Here is a 21,587-nt window from a genome sequence, read left to right on the forward strand (position 1 = left end):
CAGTGAGTCACATTCACGGAGTGATTATGTAATGCTAAGTGAGCCATATATGCACAGTGTGTCATATCCACGGAGTGATTATGTAATGCTTAGTGAGTCATATTCATAGAGTGTGTATGTGGTGCTCAGAGAGTCATATTGACTAAGTGAGTAGGTAGTACTCAGTGAGTCATATTCACGGGGTGAGTAGGTAGTGCTCAGTGAGTCATATTCATAGAGTGAGTAGGAAGTGCTTAGTGAGTCATATCCACTGAGTGAGTCGATAATGCTCAGTGAGTCATAGTCATGGAGTGAGTTGTGCTCAGTTGTGATTCCTAATGTGCTTAGTTTATAAGCTCAGTAGTGCTCAGTGAGCGATAGCGTGTAGAAATCAGTAATTCAATATTATAAGTAGTGATAACTGATTAATTTTCACGTTGTGAGTATAACTCAGTAAATTATGTCCATGCAGCGAGTAGTGTTACGTGAGCAACAGCGAGTGATATTGACCGTTCGACCACATACACGCATTATGGAGAATGTGTTGCACTACATACACACATCACATTTAACTCATTATAAGGCCTCTCGGAATACCGTACTGCGGCTCTACTGACTATGCTATCCGGCCGCCTACAAACTACCTCCCCTCCCCTAATTAGAGAACAGTTCAATACCGTGACATAATCATTTTCGGAATAATTTAGGATTCGAACATAACACAACTTTGGGTCTCCTGAAGAGTTTTTCAACATCATTTTTACCCCCATCTTACTACTATGTTTACCTTTTAGCCCTAATTGTTCTGGAATTTCATTCATTACACCCATTATCAGGAGATAATTTGTTACTTGTCATTGTGGGAGGTCTGTAAAAATCTGAACGACATGATTTTCAAAATAGAACATGTCCTATCCCTTACATCTAGACTTAAGGTTTCCGAATTCAAGAAATAGTAGCCTTCACACATTAAGATTTGCCATCTTAGTTTTAATTGGTGTTGTACTTCAAAATCCTACCAACTGTTGAGGCCTATATCAAACAAGATCTCATTAGCCATCTTGATATCAGGGTATTTAAAAACTGACAATGTCAATCTGTTATTTCTCATACAAGATAAAGGCTTAAGATTTAATCAAAATGCTATAACAGCACCTTTTAAGGATTTTATATATCATTAAATTTATATTACAAACTAATGGGTTATTATAATGAATATATTTATCACTTTTTAAAACTGTACCGCTTCTTAAACGAACTGTTTCAAATATTAACTGAGGGGGTATAACTTTTGACAAATAAACTATGCAGATGGATGCGCAAGAAAGGGCAAAACTGTCAAAAATTCTAAGTGATGTTACTTGATGTCCTTGTTGCCGTATTGAGTTTGCCCTTTGAAAGTTCCAAACCAAAATGAAACATTAATGCGAACAGACTTGCATAATATTGTTCAATTGATGTTATTGCGATTTCACACTTTGCATATAAGTATGACTAGTCAATTGACACTTGAAAGTATGCATTTTAAAAGTTATGATGAAATTGTAAAATGGCAAGATGACAAGAAGTTAATGTATTCTCAGAAAAGGTAAAATGAAATGATATAATCGAAAGGCAGCAACATACATGTACTGGCGGATATCACCTTCTGATACCAGTTATTGTTTGCAACATCTAAATTAGGGAACAATCTAATAATAAATCATAAGTTTTCTTCGCCATTGCCCGTGTATATTATAACGCAATTGATTAGGTCTTTTTTATTCAAATTTATATATACATTGAATTGCTCAGGTTAGTTTTAAAAATGCAAAGGATACCTTTTCATTCAATTGAGATGAAATGATTATTGTCTTTACTATTGTATTAAAGTGTCTCGAGTTAAGTGATGTTAGGACGTTATCTATACTAATTTGTTATCGCTACATACGGTGTTTCCTCACACCAAATTCGCCCATCTGATAGGCTGTTCTCAACGTGCCGTTTTCACACAACCCCTCCTATCTCTGGCAAATTTAAATAACAAGAGATTTAAAACCTTAAACATAAACTTACATGAATACTTTATTAGGTGTGAAAAAGTTATGATATTTGATAGTATCAATTGACGGAGAAAATCGGATACTTTAGAAAATAAGCATTTTTTTAGAAGGAAAATAAGAACAGAAATGGAACTTTTATTGTGCGTTAAATAATTTTTAGTAGTGTTGCTATTACAAAAAAATCTTAAAACACTGGTTATATTATTTTACAATCGAATGTTGAATAAGGTATCTTTAGTGACCGACAGGGGTAGAATGAGCTCATTAAGTGCAAAGGCACGCGCGTTTTCTGTTGATGAACTTTTAGGAAAGAAAGAAAAGCAGACGACACCTAAAGATGTTAAAAACGACAAAGTCGTTGGTCCCGACGGCGAGGAAGTTTGTCCGTTCATGGGCGATGATCCAAACTGCCGCCACAAAAGTATAGTGGAAGTATTTGGTTAGTCATTTCTTGAGACTAATTTTGTAATTAATGCTTCTTTTAAAACAATGTATGCCTGTTAAAGTTCAAGCTTGAGAAATAAAAACAGTTACACTCTTGTAAAAAATAATAATGAAATTTCCCCAATGTTTCCGGGGAAAAACATCTATTTTTCAAGGAGCAAAGAATTTACATTTTCTTATTTACATATTTCCATAGTACTTTACCAATTCTCAATTATTTTATAGAATAATGCTATGAAAAAAGTTATATATTTAAAATGTAAACAAAAAGTGAGATATAGTAAATAAATAAATAAATACTAACAGCTTTGGCGTGAAAGAATAGAATCAAATGTCTTAGAAATAGAAACAAACGTGCATTTTCTTTATTTATTTATTACTTATCATCATTATTTAATGACAAGAAAATGTAACATGCTGTATGAAATACATGTCTATTACAGATAAAGGAGGGGACTGTGTAAAGATCGAACTTTGTCAGGCAGAACTTTGGCATGCCTTCCATTCCCTTGGAACTGAGATGATAATCACAAAAACAGGACGGTAAGAAATAATTAAATATTACCCAGCTACTTCCTGCATTTCCTCAATACATCTGATTTGATTTTTGGTATATGCATGACATTTTATAAACTTCAAAGTAAAGTTTATTTTTTTTAATTATATATATATTTCTCCAATATGCACCCAGCACCAAGCGGAAAGAGAACTGTGTCATTCAGTTGATACTTACAATGCAATCTTTCCATATATACTAGTAACTTGTCCAATTCTTTAAATAGTATATAAATTGTAAATGATGTTATAGGTCAACCCCGCTGTTTTTTCAGCCAACGTCTCCAAGTGAAATATGTTTCTCTTGCTAAAGTAAGTTCTTGCTGAGCTCTACAACGGTAGATTTCAGTTCAAATATTCAAATAATCAAATTCAAATAATGTTAGAGAAATATGATATTTTATTTTTGTTTAGTTATCTGAATTATTATTGCAAATTTATCAAATATATTCTATCAAAATTTATATAGAATTTTATACTTCGAAAATTTATAACTGATCAAAACCAGAATTTATGTTTAACGTGTACTTAGTATATGAGATATTCGTTTGATGTTAATTGTCTCAAAGTAGTAAATCCAAATTAGCGAAATAAACAAAACAAAAGTTCAAAAGCAGTACGTACAATCACTTTATTTTCATGTTTACTAACGTAATAATTAACTGTTATTTAAGCATAATTTTAGTGTAGCTTTAAAGAGGAATTTGCAACCCTAGAACTACACGTTTTTTAACAATATGCTTTCAATTTAGATACTTTTGGTATGATTTTAATAAAAATACAAACACATATTCTACAGAATCCAGAACTATTTAACAAACATGTTAGACATTTTTTTCAACGCTTGAAACTTAATCAGATTTTGGCAACGAATAAAATAATGTCTTTTTCTATTTTTATTTTACATTTTAAGTTTTAAATCACAATAGAAAGTGCGAATAATCGTCTTAGTCACCTACTAATACATGTTCTTGTTAATTTAGTAGAATGTCAAATTCCTGACACCAGTTCTACAAGAATTCTTAAGGTTTTTATTTCATATTTTGAAATCTTTCATAATTTTCATATTTTCAAATATTAAGGTAGAAGCACGTGTTTCTGTTTTCAGGCGAATGTTTCCAGCCGTACGGATTCGTATATCAGGTTTAAAGAAAACATCTAGGTATAGAGTGTCCATGGAATTTATACCTGTTGACAAAAACAAATATAGATATGTTTACCATAGGTAGGTACACAATTTACAAGGAATGAAATGTTTTTTTAAAAGCAACATGCCTCCAGATTCATGGCAGATTTTAATGAAAATTTTTTAAATGCTTTAAAAAGTAATATATTGTCAAGTGAACAAAAAATGTATTTTAACACATTGCAAACGGCACTCGAACATTACCAAAAAAGGCCAGAGTATTCAAAAAATAACCCTTACTGTGTTAGTCACGCAGTAGATATAATTATGGTGATAACCACTGCAAAATCAGCCATTAAATACATATATCAGGTAAATTATAACTTGAACTACATGTATTAATATTTTTACTTTTCTATAAAACTGAGTACATTTTTCTTAAGGATGATTTACTTGCTCATTTGGAAGCATGCAGCTTTAAAAAAGAATGGAAAAAAACGATTTACAAAATTTCATACAGACATATAAAAAGTTTTTCATATATTTTAATATTCAAATATCGTACTTTTCATTAAAATTTTAATTCATAAACCTCAATTTTTATAAACCTAAATATTCATATATCTCAATACTAATTAATTAACCTCATTATTCATAAACCTTGAAATATTCATAAACCTTCAAATATTCATAAATCTCACTACAGTATTCATAAATCTTGATTGCGCGATATAACACGTATGTGATGAATAACAAATGTAGTACGTATTGCAAAAATTGTTTGAATATTAAACATAGAACTACAAAATGTTATAATTTATTTTAAAGTTCACGATGGATGGTTTCTGGTGTTGGAGATAGCATGAAGCAGAATCAAACATATGACCATCCAGAATCCCCGATGACAGGAGAATATTTGACGTCACAAGTGATTTCATTTGAGAAAATAAAGCTCACAAATCATGAAAAACCTGGCACCGGACAGGTAATTATTTTACGGTTTTTTTTTCTATACAGTACCTAAAAATAAGATCTGCATTATTTATATATTTTATTCGTTTATTCAAGTCTCTTTCCCACATTTACAAATATGATATACAAAAATCGTCTACATTTTAAATACATTAAGACCAACCAACTCAGATTTATAAGAGACATGTATACATGAATATAATCTGACCATATGCGTATAAATTAGATAATAACTAGATCTAGAATACTCTTGCTAATCTGACATGTTTTTTTAATTCCCATTTCTAAAGATACATAAAAATGACGTCATCAGCGTTCCATACCAAAAAAAGCTGAATAAATGTGAAAATATACCAGGCTTCCGGATGTTTCAAACATATCCGTCTGAGACTGATTGCATTTATTACTAGACATGCTTTATTTATGATATTATGGCAGTAGATATCTGAGGATATAACTCATGATATTCCCTTTAATCTTTTCTAAAATTGACGATGATTTATTGCCATGGTGCACTCATATGTATATATTTAGTAGGCCTTTGAGAGTATGCGCCCTATCAAGTTTACAATATATCGTGATCAACGATGCTGCCGAGTTATACATATTGTGTCCTATGATAGGGCTTTGATGCAACATTTCATACTGGAGATGCCATATGATCACAATTATATAAATCACTACGAATGTTGTTTAACTTTTTTATATAAAAATGTTGAATTCTGCTTAAGCCGGTGCTACTGGGTACATAGGCAGTAGCTTGCCGAATCAAACTGAGCGAGTACAATTTTCAAGTTTTCTGTGTTGGGTGACGTTTTACGTTCCAATTATATCCATTTTTATCTGTTCACTTAATTGTAACTTTAGTCTCTATATACCTTTCAGAGTTGGTAAATATTCAAGTGACTGAATGACTCTTTTAAGCTTTGCTTACATTGGCTTCTAGACATTTAATGTTATAAAATTTAAATTCCCTATGACGTTGCTGAAGGGGAGAAAGATGTTGCATCTTACGTTATACCTTAGACATAGACATAGTTAAAGAGATTTTGCAATTCTTACTCTATTTAAACGACCCATTCAATTGCTGTTTAACTATATTTTTTAACAGCATGTACGCAGCTTTTTTTAACCTTGCATATTACTGAAGTGCATGCGGACAAAACACTTTCAACACTTCAGAGAATTAAAACATAAATCTCGAACACAATTCAAAAGATTATAGCTTATACGAGACTTTATTATACATCTAGGTACCATTTGAAATAAAAAAAACAACGTGATTTTCTGTATTCCTGTATTTGTGTGTGTTTTATGGTACCCAGGTATATCGAAAAATGCTACATGCTTTTAGTGCCAGTGATAAGTTAAACCGTGGCAGTTTATCTGCTATGTTTATTTATAATTAATGGAATACAACATTGTATGGAAAACATATTGAAAAAAAATAATGTTTTATAATTTGTGTATAATGATAGACAAAACAGGTACAAAAAAGAATATTGTTCTTTTGAACATTTTATACCTCTAATTATCAAAGAAGTATCATCCAACATTGTTATACGTGAACACCATCAGAATTCAAATGTTGTTACAGAGTTCAATAATATAATGTTATCATTTTTTAATACTGTTATTAATGGTGCTATAAAAATATATTTACAATGTTATTAATGTTGATGTCTATGGTGTTATTAATATCTTTATATTAATGGTGTTGAACATGTTGTTTTTAATGTCATTATCATAAAACAAAAAAAAAATGTGATGTTTTTGTTGTGATTATTTATATAAATGTCGTTGTTATTTATGTATTGGTTAATATCGTTATTAATGATGTTATTTAATTTGTTATTAATGATGATATAAATGCTTTATTAAATTATGTTGTTAATGTCGTTATAAAGGTTGTTATTGATATTTTTGTTAATGTCAATATAAATGTCTTTATCAAAACTATAAATGAGAAAAGAACATCTGCTGATATAATCGAATTAACTTTTTCAGATATCATTGTTATCAATGCAGAAATTTCAGCCCCGGATAATGATCGAAGAAAAAAGGGGTACGACAGATAATCTGATGTCAGTAACTTTCCCACAAACTTCTTTCATAGCCGTTACAGCATACCAAAATCAAGAGGTACGAAGCTCAAAATAATTATACGTGTTAATTTCCTTTTTTACACACCATAAACCAGGTTCTACATATATTTCACCATTGCAGTAAAATTTTCACCAAACTCAATTTGTTGCAAATATCGTTGTTAGATACATGTAATGATTATAACGCCCCTTTTGTTTCGAACTTTTAAAATCTAATGTCTTCTCTTTTAACTTTATTCAAAGTGTACTCATCAATAAAAATTCTTACATATTTTTTATGTTTTAATCTAATGGATACAATATTATGTATTAGCACAGAGCTATATTTGAATGGAGTTGAAGCTATGGCATCATACACTTAAAATAGTATCAGTGATAAATGATCCTGCAAGTTCACATTTTTCGTGAGATTTCCAGAGACCATGTTCCGCTATCTTGAATTTGCAAAGAAATGTTCTTTGTACAAAATTAAAGTAATTGTGAATATGCTTAAATTAGATGACATGATAATAATATTGAAACAAACTGATCAAGATCAATAATCAACATAAACATTCGGTTACAAGATGCCAGAAATCGACCAACTTCAAGGGGCAATGAATCTAGCGCAAGGCATTTTGGGTCTTGCTAGAAAAATGTTCTACTTTAAGAATTTCTTATCCTTCTGTATTACAAGTCTCTGGTATTGGAAACATTTTTTGTTGTTGTTGTTTTTTTTTATTTTGCTGCTGTTGTTTCTCGTTTTGTTTTTGTTTGAAACATATAAATAAATAAATAAATAAATAAATAAATTATTTATTTATTTCTTTATTTTTATTTATTTATTTATTTATTCATTTATTTATTTATTTATTTATTTATTTATTTATTTATTTATTTATAATAAATAAATAAAGAAAGAAAGAAAATAAAATAACTAAATAACGAATTTTGTAAAATATAGTGTGCAATATTCCTTAAATAAAATAGAAACAAACCCATGGCAGAAGGCATTGCATATACATGTACTGCTAGATTATATGTTTTATACAAGAAAAGGGTCATTTAAACAAATTAATATGCTGCTATCTTTATTATGACAGACAAAATGCATTGTATTAAGTGTAATATTTCTCCTGCCGAAGTCAAAATGGATGAGTCTTTGCAATCAATATAGAGCCAACCATACATGCACATCCATACAGTCTGACCAGGCTTTATACTGTTGGCTGCCCAAATTGTATAAATGACAACTCCGGAAATGGAAACTGTAAAAGTTTATTTCAAGAAATTCAGCCGATTTTCGACTTAAAGTGATATATATGGCGTGATTTGTTCATATCAGTTTACAATGTGCTTAATCTGGTCATACATATGACACTATTTTATAATCAAAATCTTAGCCCTTGTTATAATTGATAGGATAGATAAATATCTAACATCAAACACAATGTTAGATACGTGTGAGCCAAAATAAACTGATGGAGTAAAAAGAGACCCTTAAAACAGACGAACTGTCTAGACGTGTTAACACAAAAAGTAAAAAATGAATTTTACATGGGAAAATGCGCGAATGACAGATATGCAAAAACAGCAAAGTAAACAATAGCTTATCAAACAAACTATAACCCAAACTAATAAAGCAGTAGCAATTTAAATAATACTAAGTAACCAAATACATGTAAACAAGTAGCTAGTAAAAATAGCTGTTAAGTAACAAATGAAATGTTATATTCATGTATATATAGAATTGTCATGTTAAAATATTTACATGATTGTGAATGTTCATTTTAAACAATGTATACTACAGTTGGTCTCGGCCCAGTGAATTTTCGTACTCTTTGTTATATAGTAAATCAGTCACATTTGAGGCTTAATTCTGGATTCAACTGTTCTTGATGAATTATATACAGTCTTCAACTTTAAACATCAACACTATCTAAGTCAAATGATGCCCGAAATATAATGTGTTAGCCATCTACTTTTTTTCAGAAATCTTCATTCTGTTGTAACACTGTTTAAATTCACCACTTAAAAATCTCCTGACTATTGGTAGTACATCCTTCCGCCAACAAATGAGGTCCTAGAGAATACACAAAAAACTTTCAAAGTCACCATATTACACACAAAAAAAAACACAGATGCAATAAATACATTTTAATGATTACCAGTCAAGCTAGAGATTACTTAAATTGGACCACTTCAAATTTATAAGAACTCCTTTCTAGACTTCAACGGGTTCGGTCTAATTCCGTACCGTGGTGAGACCAGTTATACCACTTATAAAACGGCTATATTTTTTTGTTTTTAGATTGTATATCTATTTATGCTCAAATGTTAAGTTCTTGCAACTTGTTTTAATCGCGCTCGAGTCCAATTCCCGGAACTAACCAGTATAGGTGTCACATGAGTAGTTATGAGGGACCCCAGTAGGCGTCGAACCCCCGAATCCGGGGTTGGGAGGCTGATACCTTTATCTTAGGCACCACGTACCGCGGTCTCCCTATAGTATGTGCCAAACAATAACACTGCTTGAATCGTTATTTTTTGTGCTTAAGAGCATTCTTACACAATGAATTGACGATGGATTTTGACAAGTATCAAAATGTTTTGTAACGTCAAGATAACTCTGTAGTCGATAATTATTCAATGAGTTTTATTCGTATGTCAGTATCAAAATTGAGTGAATTAAAGGATAATCATCGATAAGCTGAATTGTCTTTGATGAGCCTGTGCTTGTCTATCACCCAAGTGTCTCAAAAACACGGTTAATACTCGGGTTTAGGGTACAAAAGGCAGTTTCCAAGATTACGCTTCAACAGTAACTATTGTTCGGATAGATTGGTTGGCGGATGTTTAGCGCAGATCGGATTAACACAAGTAGTTGTTGAGATTAGTCGTATCAGTGAGGGTGATATCTCGTTCTTGCTATAATCACTTTGACACAGATGTACTTAAGCCAAAACTGAGTTATATCTTTGATTTGATTAGTGGTATGGTGTTATGTCATTGTCGTCAAATCATTGCCCGTATCTTGTTCGAGGTTTGATTGATTGCAGTACTTATTTTGAGGTCTCTATTTTTAAAACAAAACTACCTGGTATAAGTGTGAGACAATTTCTTTTGACTTTTACCATATAAAAACAAGATATATATGTTCAAGATTTAAGATTATAATAAGATATGCACATATTGACATATATCTTTTGCCATAAACGACAATGATATGTAAATAAACATAATACACAATACGAGAAAAGTAAACTATTAAAATAGAATAACAAATATTATACTGATAATTTGACATTCAGCTACCTACGAATTAAAGCGAATTATATATTAAGACAATTCCTGTATATCATTTCCTTGCGATTTATTCACGCCTTCATTAACTTTTGCATATTTGACCAAAACCAATCCTTTAATGCCTAGGTCACAAATAAAACGGGCGCCGTCCGATTAAACGATTTTTATAAAATCGGCAGATTTTTTGATGTCGTGGACGCCGGGCGATTTTAAATCTGATACCTTGCGTGGTCATGAATGAAACAGTCGTCGGGCGATTTTTGCCGAATGGATTTTACAGAAAGAATTAAACGGATCGGACGGTCGCCGCCCGATGTCCGTACGGCGCCTGTGCGATTTAAAAGTGAATCGGACGGTTGCCGCGCGGGCGCCGGGCGACAATGACTACATTTAATGACATCCTTTATAAATCAGCCAGTTGTAATTACGCCAGCAAAGAAATCAGTTGCCAAAGCCAAGGGAAGGCCAATGAGATGGTCCGTGTTGTTGACACCGAGTCACCACCGGCCAGTATCGAGGCCGTAGAAGGCGAAAATCAATCAGACATTCTCATGGACATTGAAGAAGAAATTCATGTTTACTAGTATTCAAAAGAAATTCAAAAATATATTTTTGAGGCAATTACAACTTCTTCAAGCTGAAATTACAATAAACATAAGCAGCCCGGTCGCCGGATGACAAAACGATGACCGCCCGGTGCCTGTACATGAATCGTCCGGGTACCGGGCGATAATCGTTTGACTACTTGTCTCTATTCAGGCACCGGGCGGGGCCCGGCCGATGTCCGCCCGGACGCCTTTTAAATCGGACGGTGTTTTAGTAGAACAAGAAATCGCCCGATCAAAAAATCATCGCCCGGTCGCCGCCCGGCGACCGAGCGATGTCCGCTCGATGATATTTATACTCAGTGACCCCAAAAATTATCGTCCGGCCGCCGTTAGCTTTTAAGTATTACTTAAAACTCGAAGGCGCCCGCCCGATGAGCAAAATTTCCAGCTGCTGCCGTCCGATAATCACTGCCGCCGTACGGACGCCGGCCGATATTGCGATTTTTTGGAGAAACAGACGCCGCCCGGCGGCATTTTCTTATTTGTGACCTAGGCTTAAAGGAGATGCTTATCTTCTTACACAATGTATATCATGCGAATTGTATTCGGTTACAACATCATTCATATAACAAATGATACAAAAATGTTGTAGTTCTTTTTTTTCAAAATATTTAGTCTTGCTTCTTCAGACACTAACTAAAGAGCAGAACATCCCCAAAGCTATTTTAAACTGAGAGTTTGTTATACATGTACAAACAAGATACTTTTTTGTCGAACGTATTTTATGAAACATTTTATAGTATAACGTTTCCTAGAATTACTAATTTCAGAAAACCATTGCTGAAAATGCTGTTTGTATATACATCGAATAACAGGATTAAAGAATAACATTAATATAATCCAGTATATTCAAAAAATAAAAAAAATAAAAATAAAAAAGTCTTGTTAGTTATATATTACAGCAGTGGTCCATTTATGAATAACCATATTTCCATCATTTTAAAATTAAATTCATCCAAAGTAGGACATTCGTTTGCAAACGTACGTTTTACCAAATTAATGAAGAGTATTTACATTTATAAATAGAATAAAAATACGCTCAAACTATGACAAAAATCAATTATATTTGTCTATCATATTTCATTTCAGATTACAAGATTAAAAATTGCAAGAAACCCATTTGCAAAAGGATTCAGAGAGGCAGGCAAATGCAGGTATTTATTTTATCATTTGAACATATATTTTCTTATTTATGACATATTTATATTCAATAAAAACCGATGTATGCATTATCATAATAATATCTGCTTGTTACAAACCAGCGCAATTATTAAACAAATCACGAAAACGAGCAAAGTCTGCAATTCTTTATCCATACTCGTAGTTGTGACGACTAAATCTGCAAAATCAAATTATCTAGTAGGGAATGATTGTGGGTTTAAAACGTGTAATTGTTTTAGCCCGTGCCATCCTGGCATGCTGTGACACACCTCAGTGAAGTGAGCCATCGTGAGAATTCAACACCTCTTATGGCCTGAACGAGATATCACACAGGTTTATCTTTGCTGTAAAAGGAAGAGGTCAATTGTCATTATCTAGCATTCATTCATAAAGACTTTAACTCAGTCGGTGTTCGCTCGTACATAGATTATATTTAACAACACTTTATTATCACTCTATTATTTACAAATGACAATTTTGATAACAAGAAAAATGATAAAGATAGATATGGTGGATTTGCAGACTGTTGGAGTATTAACGAATGATAAAAACAAAATAAAGTGTATTAATCTATATATATAACTGGCGAAATAAGATATAAACAAATAATTATTAAATAAAAAAAACCAACTATATTCATCATATCAGAAGATTGTTTTCGCAAAGTAACTGTCTCTTTCATTTAAAACTTGCAAAACCATCCTTTCAACTCAGCTATTTTCTTATGTATTTTATCGAAATTTTACCGATCACAGACAACTCACACTGTAGCTTTGTAGCATTTTATAAATACAATTCATCAATTGCTTTCTTTCAAGACAAACATTTATTATCATAAAACAATTACATTATGCTGACAATGTTAAAGAGGAAACGATGTTACTTGTCAAAGGAATAAATGACACTTTTTAAAATATACCATTGTTTAGACGCAAATTAGAAATAAATACAGCCATATAATTAAGAAAACCACTCCATTTTGATAATGAATATCAAGAAGACGAAAATGATTTAGTGTAAACAATTGTTATGGAAGCATAAAACTTGTTGTTTTTTGTGTGTTTTAGAAGCTCCTTAGAAGCTATGATGGCGTCATTTGGTGTAGTTATTGACACGAACCATGGCGGGCACTCTTCTCCACCAGGGAAACGACGGTTTGAGGAACAACTAAAACAAGGTATATGTTAGAACATATGTTACACATTGTATATTATTATCATCACACATTTAATGCTTTACAATTATTTAAGAAAAAATAATTCAAATCATTCAGTCTTATACCAGCTCACACCCCCTTTTGATAAATAAACAATTAAACGCTTAAGCAAATCCTGCTTTTCAATGCTCAAAAAAACTAACATCGAATGATTACAATCGGGTTTTCCGTACAAAGAATGAAATCGTTTTTGTACTTTTATTGACATGATTATACTCATGATACATTTCAAATTTCAGATCACGCAGAACTATCACCATCAAAACAAGCAATGTGGCATTCACCGATGTTCATAGATCAAAGGCTTTCAAATCATATGCTCATGTATCCACCTATGTTATATCATGCAAATCCAATATTTACAGCACAGAATTCTCTAACACAAAAACATTACAACATTAAAGATACAAACAACACAGAGACTGATAAAGTGGAAGATTTAACATCAAAATCGAGCTCAAAACCGTGTGATATTACCATTGCATCGTCTTCATCAACATTATCATCTTCAGGATCATATTTATCAACATCGCCGGTATCACCAACTCCAGTACTTCAACAAGGCGCTGATATACACCCAGCGTTCCCGTATATAAGTAGCATTCAATCACCGCCCATTGATCCACATACTCTTGCTGCATATTATAAAGGAATTCTACAAAACCCGTCGTCGAACCATAACTTTATGTTTGTACCGTCCGCAATGTTTCCAGTTCCCCCAGGAACCCATTATGATCATCGCACATCTTGCTCAAGAAATTCTGACAATGTTGAAGAAGAGTTGAAAAGTTCAACCCATCCTAGTTTGTGATATTTTTTTACAAACCAAATATTTTGTTTCTATAAATTGTTGATAGAAAATGAAGTAAAAGTAATTTTCAGAAATTGAACTTTGTGTCAAAAGCATTCTGTGTTAAAAACATTTTATCTAAAAAAATTACAACGTTATCAATTTCCCCAATCGTTAAAACAAAAACAACGTTATCAACTTCCCTAATCGTAAACGCCAACAAATGTGTTTAGAACAAAAATCACAAAATGCAATTGGACTTAGTGTCCAAATGAACAGAAAATCCATTCTGAAGTACATGTATCATTAATCGTTTAAAGAAATAAATAAAGGTTTTTTTTCTGCAAGTGAAATTTTACTAATATCAGATAAGAGAGTTTTACAATTATATTTTAAAAAGACATTTTGTATCTACTTCCGACCAAAGTTAGGAAAAAGAAAAATTGAGGGCCAATTAGTTCTTCAGTCTAAACACATTAATATTAAACTACTAAAGACGAAACCTTGGTATAATCTGAAAATTTAAGTTAATCACCAAGTTCTTCTATTCTCATGTAGTAAATTTACCAAAATGAGTCATAAACCAAATTGATTTTCAATTAACACATTGATTGTTACATTTTGACCATATCACGTGATGATTTTTCTCCCACCTGTGTCTCTTGACACCGGATCATGTTGTTGAATTAGATATTATAAGTTTTAACTTCTTAATTCTACTTCATCCTATATGGGCATTATCTTCATCAAAACCGCATCAGATCTCATTTATATTCTACCGTTCATGACAATTAGAGATTAACTTTTAGTCGTCCTTGACATATAGGAATGTAGTTGTCACTTCAAATAATCCCTAGATGTTAATGCCATCAGCCTGCTACTAACTTGCCTGGATTCTACGCCAGGTCATGGAATTTAAATATCATTTATCTCGTTGGTGTTATTTAAGGGTGAAGTTGGTTCTTTCGCTTATAGATGAAACCCGAGCGATTATAAAATAGTAAATGATACATATTATAGTAATAACAATAATTATGCAAGTTAGCGTTACACGAAGGGAGCATTCGAGAAATCAGCTTGTCCATTCTCTTTTTGTCTGGGTCATAATCGTGCCATTAAAAATAGTCCTGTTTAATTCGAAGAAGTGTATAGCACATCCACAGAAACCCGAAAATTGTTGGTCAAAAATTAAGGTCATACATAAAGTTCACATGTTTCATGATAATGCATTATTGGTTATGTACAATCCTTTGATTTTGGATTGACTTTACACAATAAAACAACATGGTGCACATAAGGCACGTGACAAGCTCAAATGTCAAGTTTACATGTAGATCTTTAATGTATATTGATGACGGATAGTTCGATCCTTAGTTGCATTCCATGTCCCTGACAAGTTGGTTGACGAAAACATGACATTCGTTCGCTTTCTAACATATGGTACGGTTTATGACTATTTTTTGTGTGTAAAAATTAGCACTAAACCTTTTATACATTGCATAGGACATATACATGTATATAAGTTACAGGTATCATTTTCCTCTTACAGTTTACCAAAAGAACGATAAGGAAATAACGTCTTCCCATGCGAGCAACATTTTTGTGTGTCATTAATGCCTTAAAACTCTGGAGTTTAAAGGTCAATAATTTTTTTTATCTATAATATGAAAATGACGCAAAGCAGGATGACTGCTTTTCTTTACCGGGTTATTTCTGTTGTCTTTGGCCAGAAACGTCAACGGTCAGCAACGATGGTCTTGGATATGGAAACCCTTTTATAATCATTGTCACAGACCAGTTATTTCATTATTATGATAGTTACATTTTGTATAATTGCTGCAGTTATCTGTAGTTATCCTACAAATATACAAGTATTGATATAAACGACGAAATATGTTCTTGTCTTTGTACCACAATTGCGAAACTTGCACTCTTTAGTAAAGTGCATTAGGTAAATACCGTACATGACATTAACATCAAAACAAATTTTGGTCTTTTCTATTGTTATAATCCAAGTAGTAATCTCATTATATGGAGAAAAAAAGTTCCTCTCACCAGGGACGCTGGATTATTTCAACTGAAGAAACTGTCCTGCTAGATTTATGTTCTAGTTTAGGTGCACTTTTTGCGTGTGGATAGTTCGTATAATGCTGACGTGCTGTGATAAGTTGTCGTTATTAAAGTTGCGTGTGTTTATGAAAATAAACCGTGATTTTAAACAAAAATGACAAACGTATTCCAGCACATTGGATATAAAGTTCGCTTTAATAGAAAGATATTTGTAAATGGTATCTCCGTGCAGCGTGTTGGCAGAGATAATGAAGATTCCAAAATTGTCTGTGACAATTGAAATCTCAGTGGCGGATCTCTTTATCGATTCACGTTGATTTGTTGACATAAGGAATCTCAAGTCTTGTATATATTATATGTGAATCCTTGAACTAAATACGGTACACAGGAAACAATGGGTTAATTCTGGGTCAGACGAATTGGTTCCCGTGAAATTTAGTATGCTAGACAAAACAAAGTAAAAGAAATATCATATTTAAGTCTTTATCCATATTTCACACTTCTAATTGATTCGAATCATGTCACATAAAGTTGTTGATGACCTTATTCCTTATTTAGATTTCTAAAAACAGTTTGAATATGTCTTTAATAGAAAATTTGAAAGTTTTTTTTCAATAACTTTCGGGTCTGTTTCCTTTAACTAACCATACGATAAAACGTCAAGGGCATGTCCCTAGTAAGGCTCGAAGCCCTGATCCCTGGCTTAACAGGTAGACACCGTAACCTCAAGATTAACGCTCCCTATCCATTTAAGAAGTTGCTTAGATCAATAGATGGGGCATAATGTCATAGTAGCAGGAGATCTGTCAATTATAGCACATGAAGAAGAGACAGCATGCAGATGATGACATTGCGTTCATCACGAACTATTTAACCCATTACCTGCTGGATCCGAAATATAAATGATTATCATTCGCTTCCAGTATTTCTCACTTATTCATTTATTAAGATGAAATTGAAAACGATAAAACAGAAAATGATGCAAGATATATTTGATATATACCGTAAATTAACACAACCATTGGTGATTATGATAAACTACCTTTCATAGTATTTCTTCTTTATATTAGTATCGAAATTATAACTAGATTATCGCATAATTGAACGCGTTTACTTGAATAAATACGGTAGTATCTATAACAGAATTTAGTGTTAATCCTTTGATTATACATAGGTGTCTTTTAAGATTACAAATTGTTGACAGTAACGTCGCTATCACTAGATAACCTTCTGATTAATTACCAACATTTTTGTAACATTTTCATATGTTCCGCAATAATGCCCAAACACAACACTTGTGCCCATGTTTTACAACATAAACAAATATTTCAGTAACGGTGTAACGTAGAAAAATGTAGCCGTAACGTAGGGCAATACCGGCAAACTGAGGAATTCTTTCCTTTTGAAAGATGATTACTTCTCGAATAAAGCTGATAATAACGCCGTACCAGCAGCAGATGTGAGTGTGGAATCAAAAATATTTCACAAATACCGGGGCTAATTAACATCAATCTTCTGCTAATGACGCCCTGATAGTGAAATCTGTCATATACGTTGGCAAAAAATGAAACATATATGGCATGCGGTCGAACTAAAATGAAACAGCTAAAATTGCAAATTGCAAAGAAGGGCATACGTACAAGGTTTACTTATTCATGTAAATTAGTTGATTTAAGTTCATTTAGAACATCTGGCCGATTACCCTTGTCCGTAATTTGACGGAAAGGACAGAAAACTGAGTGATATATCACAGTTAGCACGTGCTGCACTGTAATATCAATCTCCTACGCAGTGATCTCCCCTTATCAGTACAGAGATCTCTGCCATCACAAACATTGAAATATCCAAATTTGGATATTTATATTTTTTAGCTTTTTAATTTATTTTTCATTATTTTGTGTACTTTTGATAATTTTTTGTTAAAATGTAACGGACGTAGGTACAAAAAGTTAAAAATAAAACAGAAAGAGAAAAATGACGTTAGATTTTCTATGTAACGGTCGATATTTACATTTGAATTTCGACGTTACGTCATGTGACTTTCATCATCATGTGACGTCTGTGAAGGCAGTGATTACAATTCTGCCAAGGGAGGTAATCAGTGTGAGGAGTTTGCTGTAATATATGTATCCATTTGCTTATTCCCTGCGGTCTGGAGACCGCAGGGTATTGGTACGCGTTTAACTTTTGAGACATAGAGGAGCACGTGACCTGTTTTCGGTACATGATTGGTTAATTGACCTTTTCGAAAACCTGGGTAAATACCGTTTGCCGGTACGTTACGGATAATCCTCTAGGGAATTAGTCAGAATTACACCTAATTAAGAACAAAAAAACTATTGCGTGATATTTCTAATTTTCTATAATTATTTTACCGTTTAAGGTGGAAAAACTTGAATGATGTGTTTGAAAATTATCAATGTTTCTTTAATATGTATCTCAAAATGTTACAAACAATATTTTTTTTATACTGAAAATCTACAAAATTAAAATATTCCATCATAAATAGAGATATTTTCTGCGTAAACTTGTGTGTTTACTTTATTTATTATTTTTTTGCTCGGAATTATTCATAAAATGGTAGGCCTATTTAATCATTTTCTTGAAAAGAAATAATTGTTTTATGTTCGACCTTCTCCGGTCATCAACGGTCACCAGTTTCCAAAGACCTTCTTCTATATTGATCGATTATTGTCAACTATATTCCTGATACAAATGGTTATCTATCCACCCCTAAACAATGTTGAAAATAGTTAAATGAAATATCTTTATATCGTTAAAAATGTTCCCCGCAGGAAACCATTTTACTTGTTCTGTTTAGGTATGTTCATCTTAAAGGGAATCCACTGAGTTTTTTGTTGTTGTTGTTGTTGTTGTTTTTATTTTTTGACATGACGGGATTAGAAGTATTTTTTTTAAGATTTATGTACAATTTTGTATTATTCTGAACCAATAACTTGTGTGCTATTTTTAGATTAACAGTATTCTCCGTTTATCCAGATCAATTATTTTAATTGAGAAAAAAATGTGAAAATATGTTAAGCATTAAACTCTTTTTACACTTAAGAAAAAACACAAAATACTAATATTATTTAATTAAGAAACTACAAATTCATGTTTACGGCTATTAAACCTCAGTAGAGGTTTTTTTTAATGCATTGATGATTCCCAGAAAGTTGTTGACAATAATACAACGTCATGGAGCTATTACAATAGGATAAACACCGGAAAAAACAATTTAAACGAAGTAAAGTAATATTTTCTAAACACGCATAAAACACAATAACCGTAAGTGTATTATTATAAACAAAACATCATAGTAGATCATTTAAGTAGATGGTGAATGTTTATCAAAGTTGTTGCAGTATCCCTCGGTCAGTTTGAAAATAATAAAATCTATCATCTTTGACCAGGCTGCTTGAACATCAGGAGTAAACTTGGAACGAAGTTCCTGTTCAAGAACATGTTTTATAGCCTCTGAAAACACGTTAAAGTATTCCACACTGAATCCTTTATAGTGTGTATGCTGCTGGCCAAGTCCAAACAGAAGCGGTGCCATAGCGGTATCAAGAGCATTTATATTGTCCACAGCCGCGCCAACCGCTTGCATAAACCGCGACGCATGGCCTCGAAAATGGCTATTCTGTAACAACGCGTCCCCTGTTACATCCCTAAATGGAAATATATGCTTGATTGCGGGCTTTATTGTAAATATCCTGAGAAAGATTTTAGCCCCGACACTAGGCATGTTATTAGAAACAATTTTCCATGTCTTCTTGATGAGTACTTTGTGATTTTCGGTAATATCGGAGCTGTCGATTGTCGTGGGTTTTCCGTTTTTAAGTGGATTTTTCACTTTTGAAACAGTAGACATTGAGCAACCCATGACTTTTCAAATATTAAAGATAATCAATGCACACTTGATTAAAAAATCCAACTTGTTTCTAATGTAAAATCTGAAATCCCTTTTCTGTTGCGTACTCACCCTTGAATAATGTAAAGTAATTACATTTTATTTCATGAAAATTTAGAAAACTGTTATTCCAACACGTGTCGATAATTCCTGTGCTCGCTACATTATCACTAAAAATCTTCTGATTTTAATAGTCTCCCGTGGAAATAAATATCTGATACATAGAGATAGAATCTTGACGTCTCGCTATCACTCTGTTCTAGGCCAATAAATCTACTGAACAGTTCCATAAAATATGCTTCTTTCTCATTACACTTCGTCAAGAAAGCACCTTTCCCCCCACAGGCCTAATAGAAGTAAATGACAATTAGTTATACATGTGCCACTGTCTTTATAACGACAGCATATAAATCAGAAACGATGCTTATCAAGAAATTGATTATTTTGAATATAGCTTTATTACAAAAGCTTTTTTGTTTTAATTTGTTAAATGTACAAAGTTTTTGAAGTTTTTATGGATCCGATTTACCTGAAAGTGACCGGACTTAATTAATAGGCTTGTGTATATTGTATTGATATTTGGTGTCTGTAAAGACACAGGGACTTGGAAATTGCCTTCCTTTAATTGGTCAAAATGTACAAGTCTCATTTTTCACAAGTAGCTAAATTCTAAATCAGCATTTTTTAAAAATAAAACATAACTATTTTCATGTTAGCGTATACGAATTATATGTTATATTTTAAAGTCTAACTTTTTAAATAGAAAATTAAATTTAAGTTTTATAGAAAATGTAAAAGTCCATTTAGCATTTGTTGGTTACATTTATGTATACATGTATATTCATCAAAAAAAAAATACTGTTACTTTAATTTCCTCGAAATGCGCTTTCGAACAAAACACATACTTTTAAGCCCAAAGTCTCATGCAGTTGAAAAAAAAGACAAATCGTGCCGGCAGAACATAAAATCATCAGCCTTAATTGGAAAACTAGAGATTTTGTTTGAAAAGCATCTTGAATATAATCAAAAGTCTGCTAACAGTAAACATTGCGTATGTTAAAGGTAATAGGAACATTACATCTGCAATTAATGAGGAAACGATTCATTAGGAAATGCCGGAAACTTTGTATTCACACGAAATCAAATTATTTGATGTGCTATAGTCTTTATTTATGACTTGCAGAATTTAAATTTGATCATGCAACAAATGCATTTGAGAAGCTATTTTGAAATAATGTTAGTTAAATTACGCTATTTACTAGTACATAGCAACGGAAGTAATATTTTGCACATGCGCCTTTTTCGTATAGCAGGAAAAAAG

The 21,587-nt window shown here is 32.2% G+C and overlaps 2 protein-coding genes across 2 annotated transcripts; one reads left to right on the plus strand and one right to left on the minus strand.

Annotated features, from left to right (window-relative positions):
- The first annotated feature begins 1,931 nt into the window (after positions 1-1,931).
- LOC132751742 (T-box transcription factor TBX20-like) lies at positions 1,932-14,553 on the plus strand. The gene is made up of 8 exons (XM_060741956.1): positions 1,932-2,460; positions 2,909-3,008; positions 4,129-4,245; positions 4,975-5,131; positions 7,126-7,260; positions 12,206-12,270; positions 13,345-13,454; positions 13,733-14,553. The coding sequence occupies exons 1-8, from the start codon at positions 2,238-2,240 to the stop codon at positions 14,302-14,304; spliced, it is 1,479 nt and encodes a 492-aa protein (XP_060597939.1). The 5' UTR covers positions 1,932-2,237; the 3' UTR covers positions 14,305-14,553.
- A 4,691-nt stretch (positions 14,554-19,244) lies between these two features.
- LOC132751765 (hemoglobin subunit pi-like) lies at positions 19,245-20,923 on the minus strand. The gene has a single exon (XM_060742007.1). The coding sequence runs from the start codon at positions 20,237-20,239 to the stop codon at positions 19,682-19,684; it is 558 nt and encodes a 185-aa protein (XP_060597990.1). The 5' UTR covers positions 20,240-20,923; the 3' UTR covers positions 19,245-19,681.
- Positions 20,924-21,587: the final 664 nt, after the last annotated feature.

This window comes from Ruditapes philippinarum, unplaced genomic scaffold, assembly GCF_026571515.1.
Source record: "Ruditapes philippinarum isolate M1 unplaced genomic scaffold, ASM2657151v2 ctg76_1_1_1_1, whole genome shotgun sequence".
Lineage (NCBI taxonomy): Eukaryota > Metazoa > Mollusca > Bivalvia > Venerida > Veneridae > Ruditapes > Ruditapes philippinarum.

Coding starts and splice junctions, on each gene's coding strand:
- LOC132751765 (XM_060742007.1), bottom strand. CDS start 20,239: ATGGGTTGCTCAATGTCTACTGTTTCAAAAGTGAAAAATCCACTTAAA.
- LOC132751742 (XM_060741956.1), top strand. CDS start 2,238: ATGTTGAATAAGGTATCTTTAGTGACCGACAGGGGTAGAATGAGCTCA. Junction 5,132..7,125: donor AAAAACCTGGCACCGGACAG/GTAATTATTTTA, acceptor TAACTTTTTCAG/ATATCATTGTTATCAATGCA. Junction 7,261..12,205: donor CAGCATACCAAAATCAAGAG/GTACGAAGCTCA, acceptor ATTTCATTTCAG/ATTACAAGATTAAAAATTGC.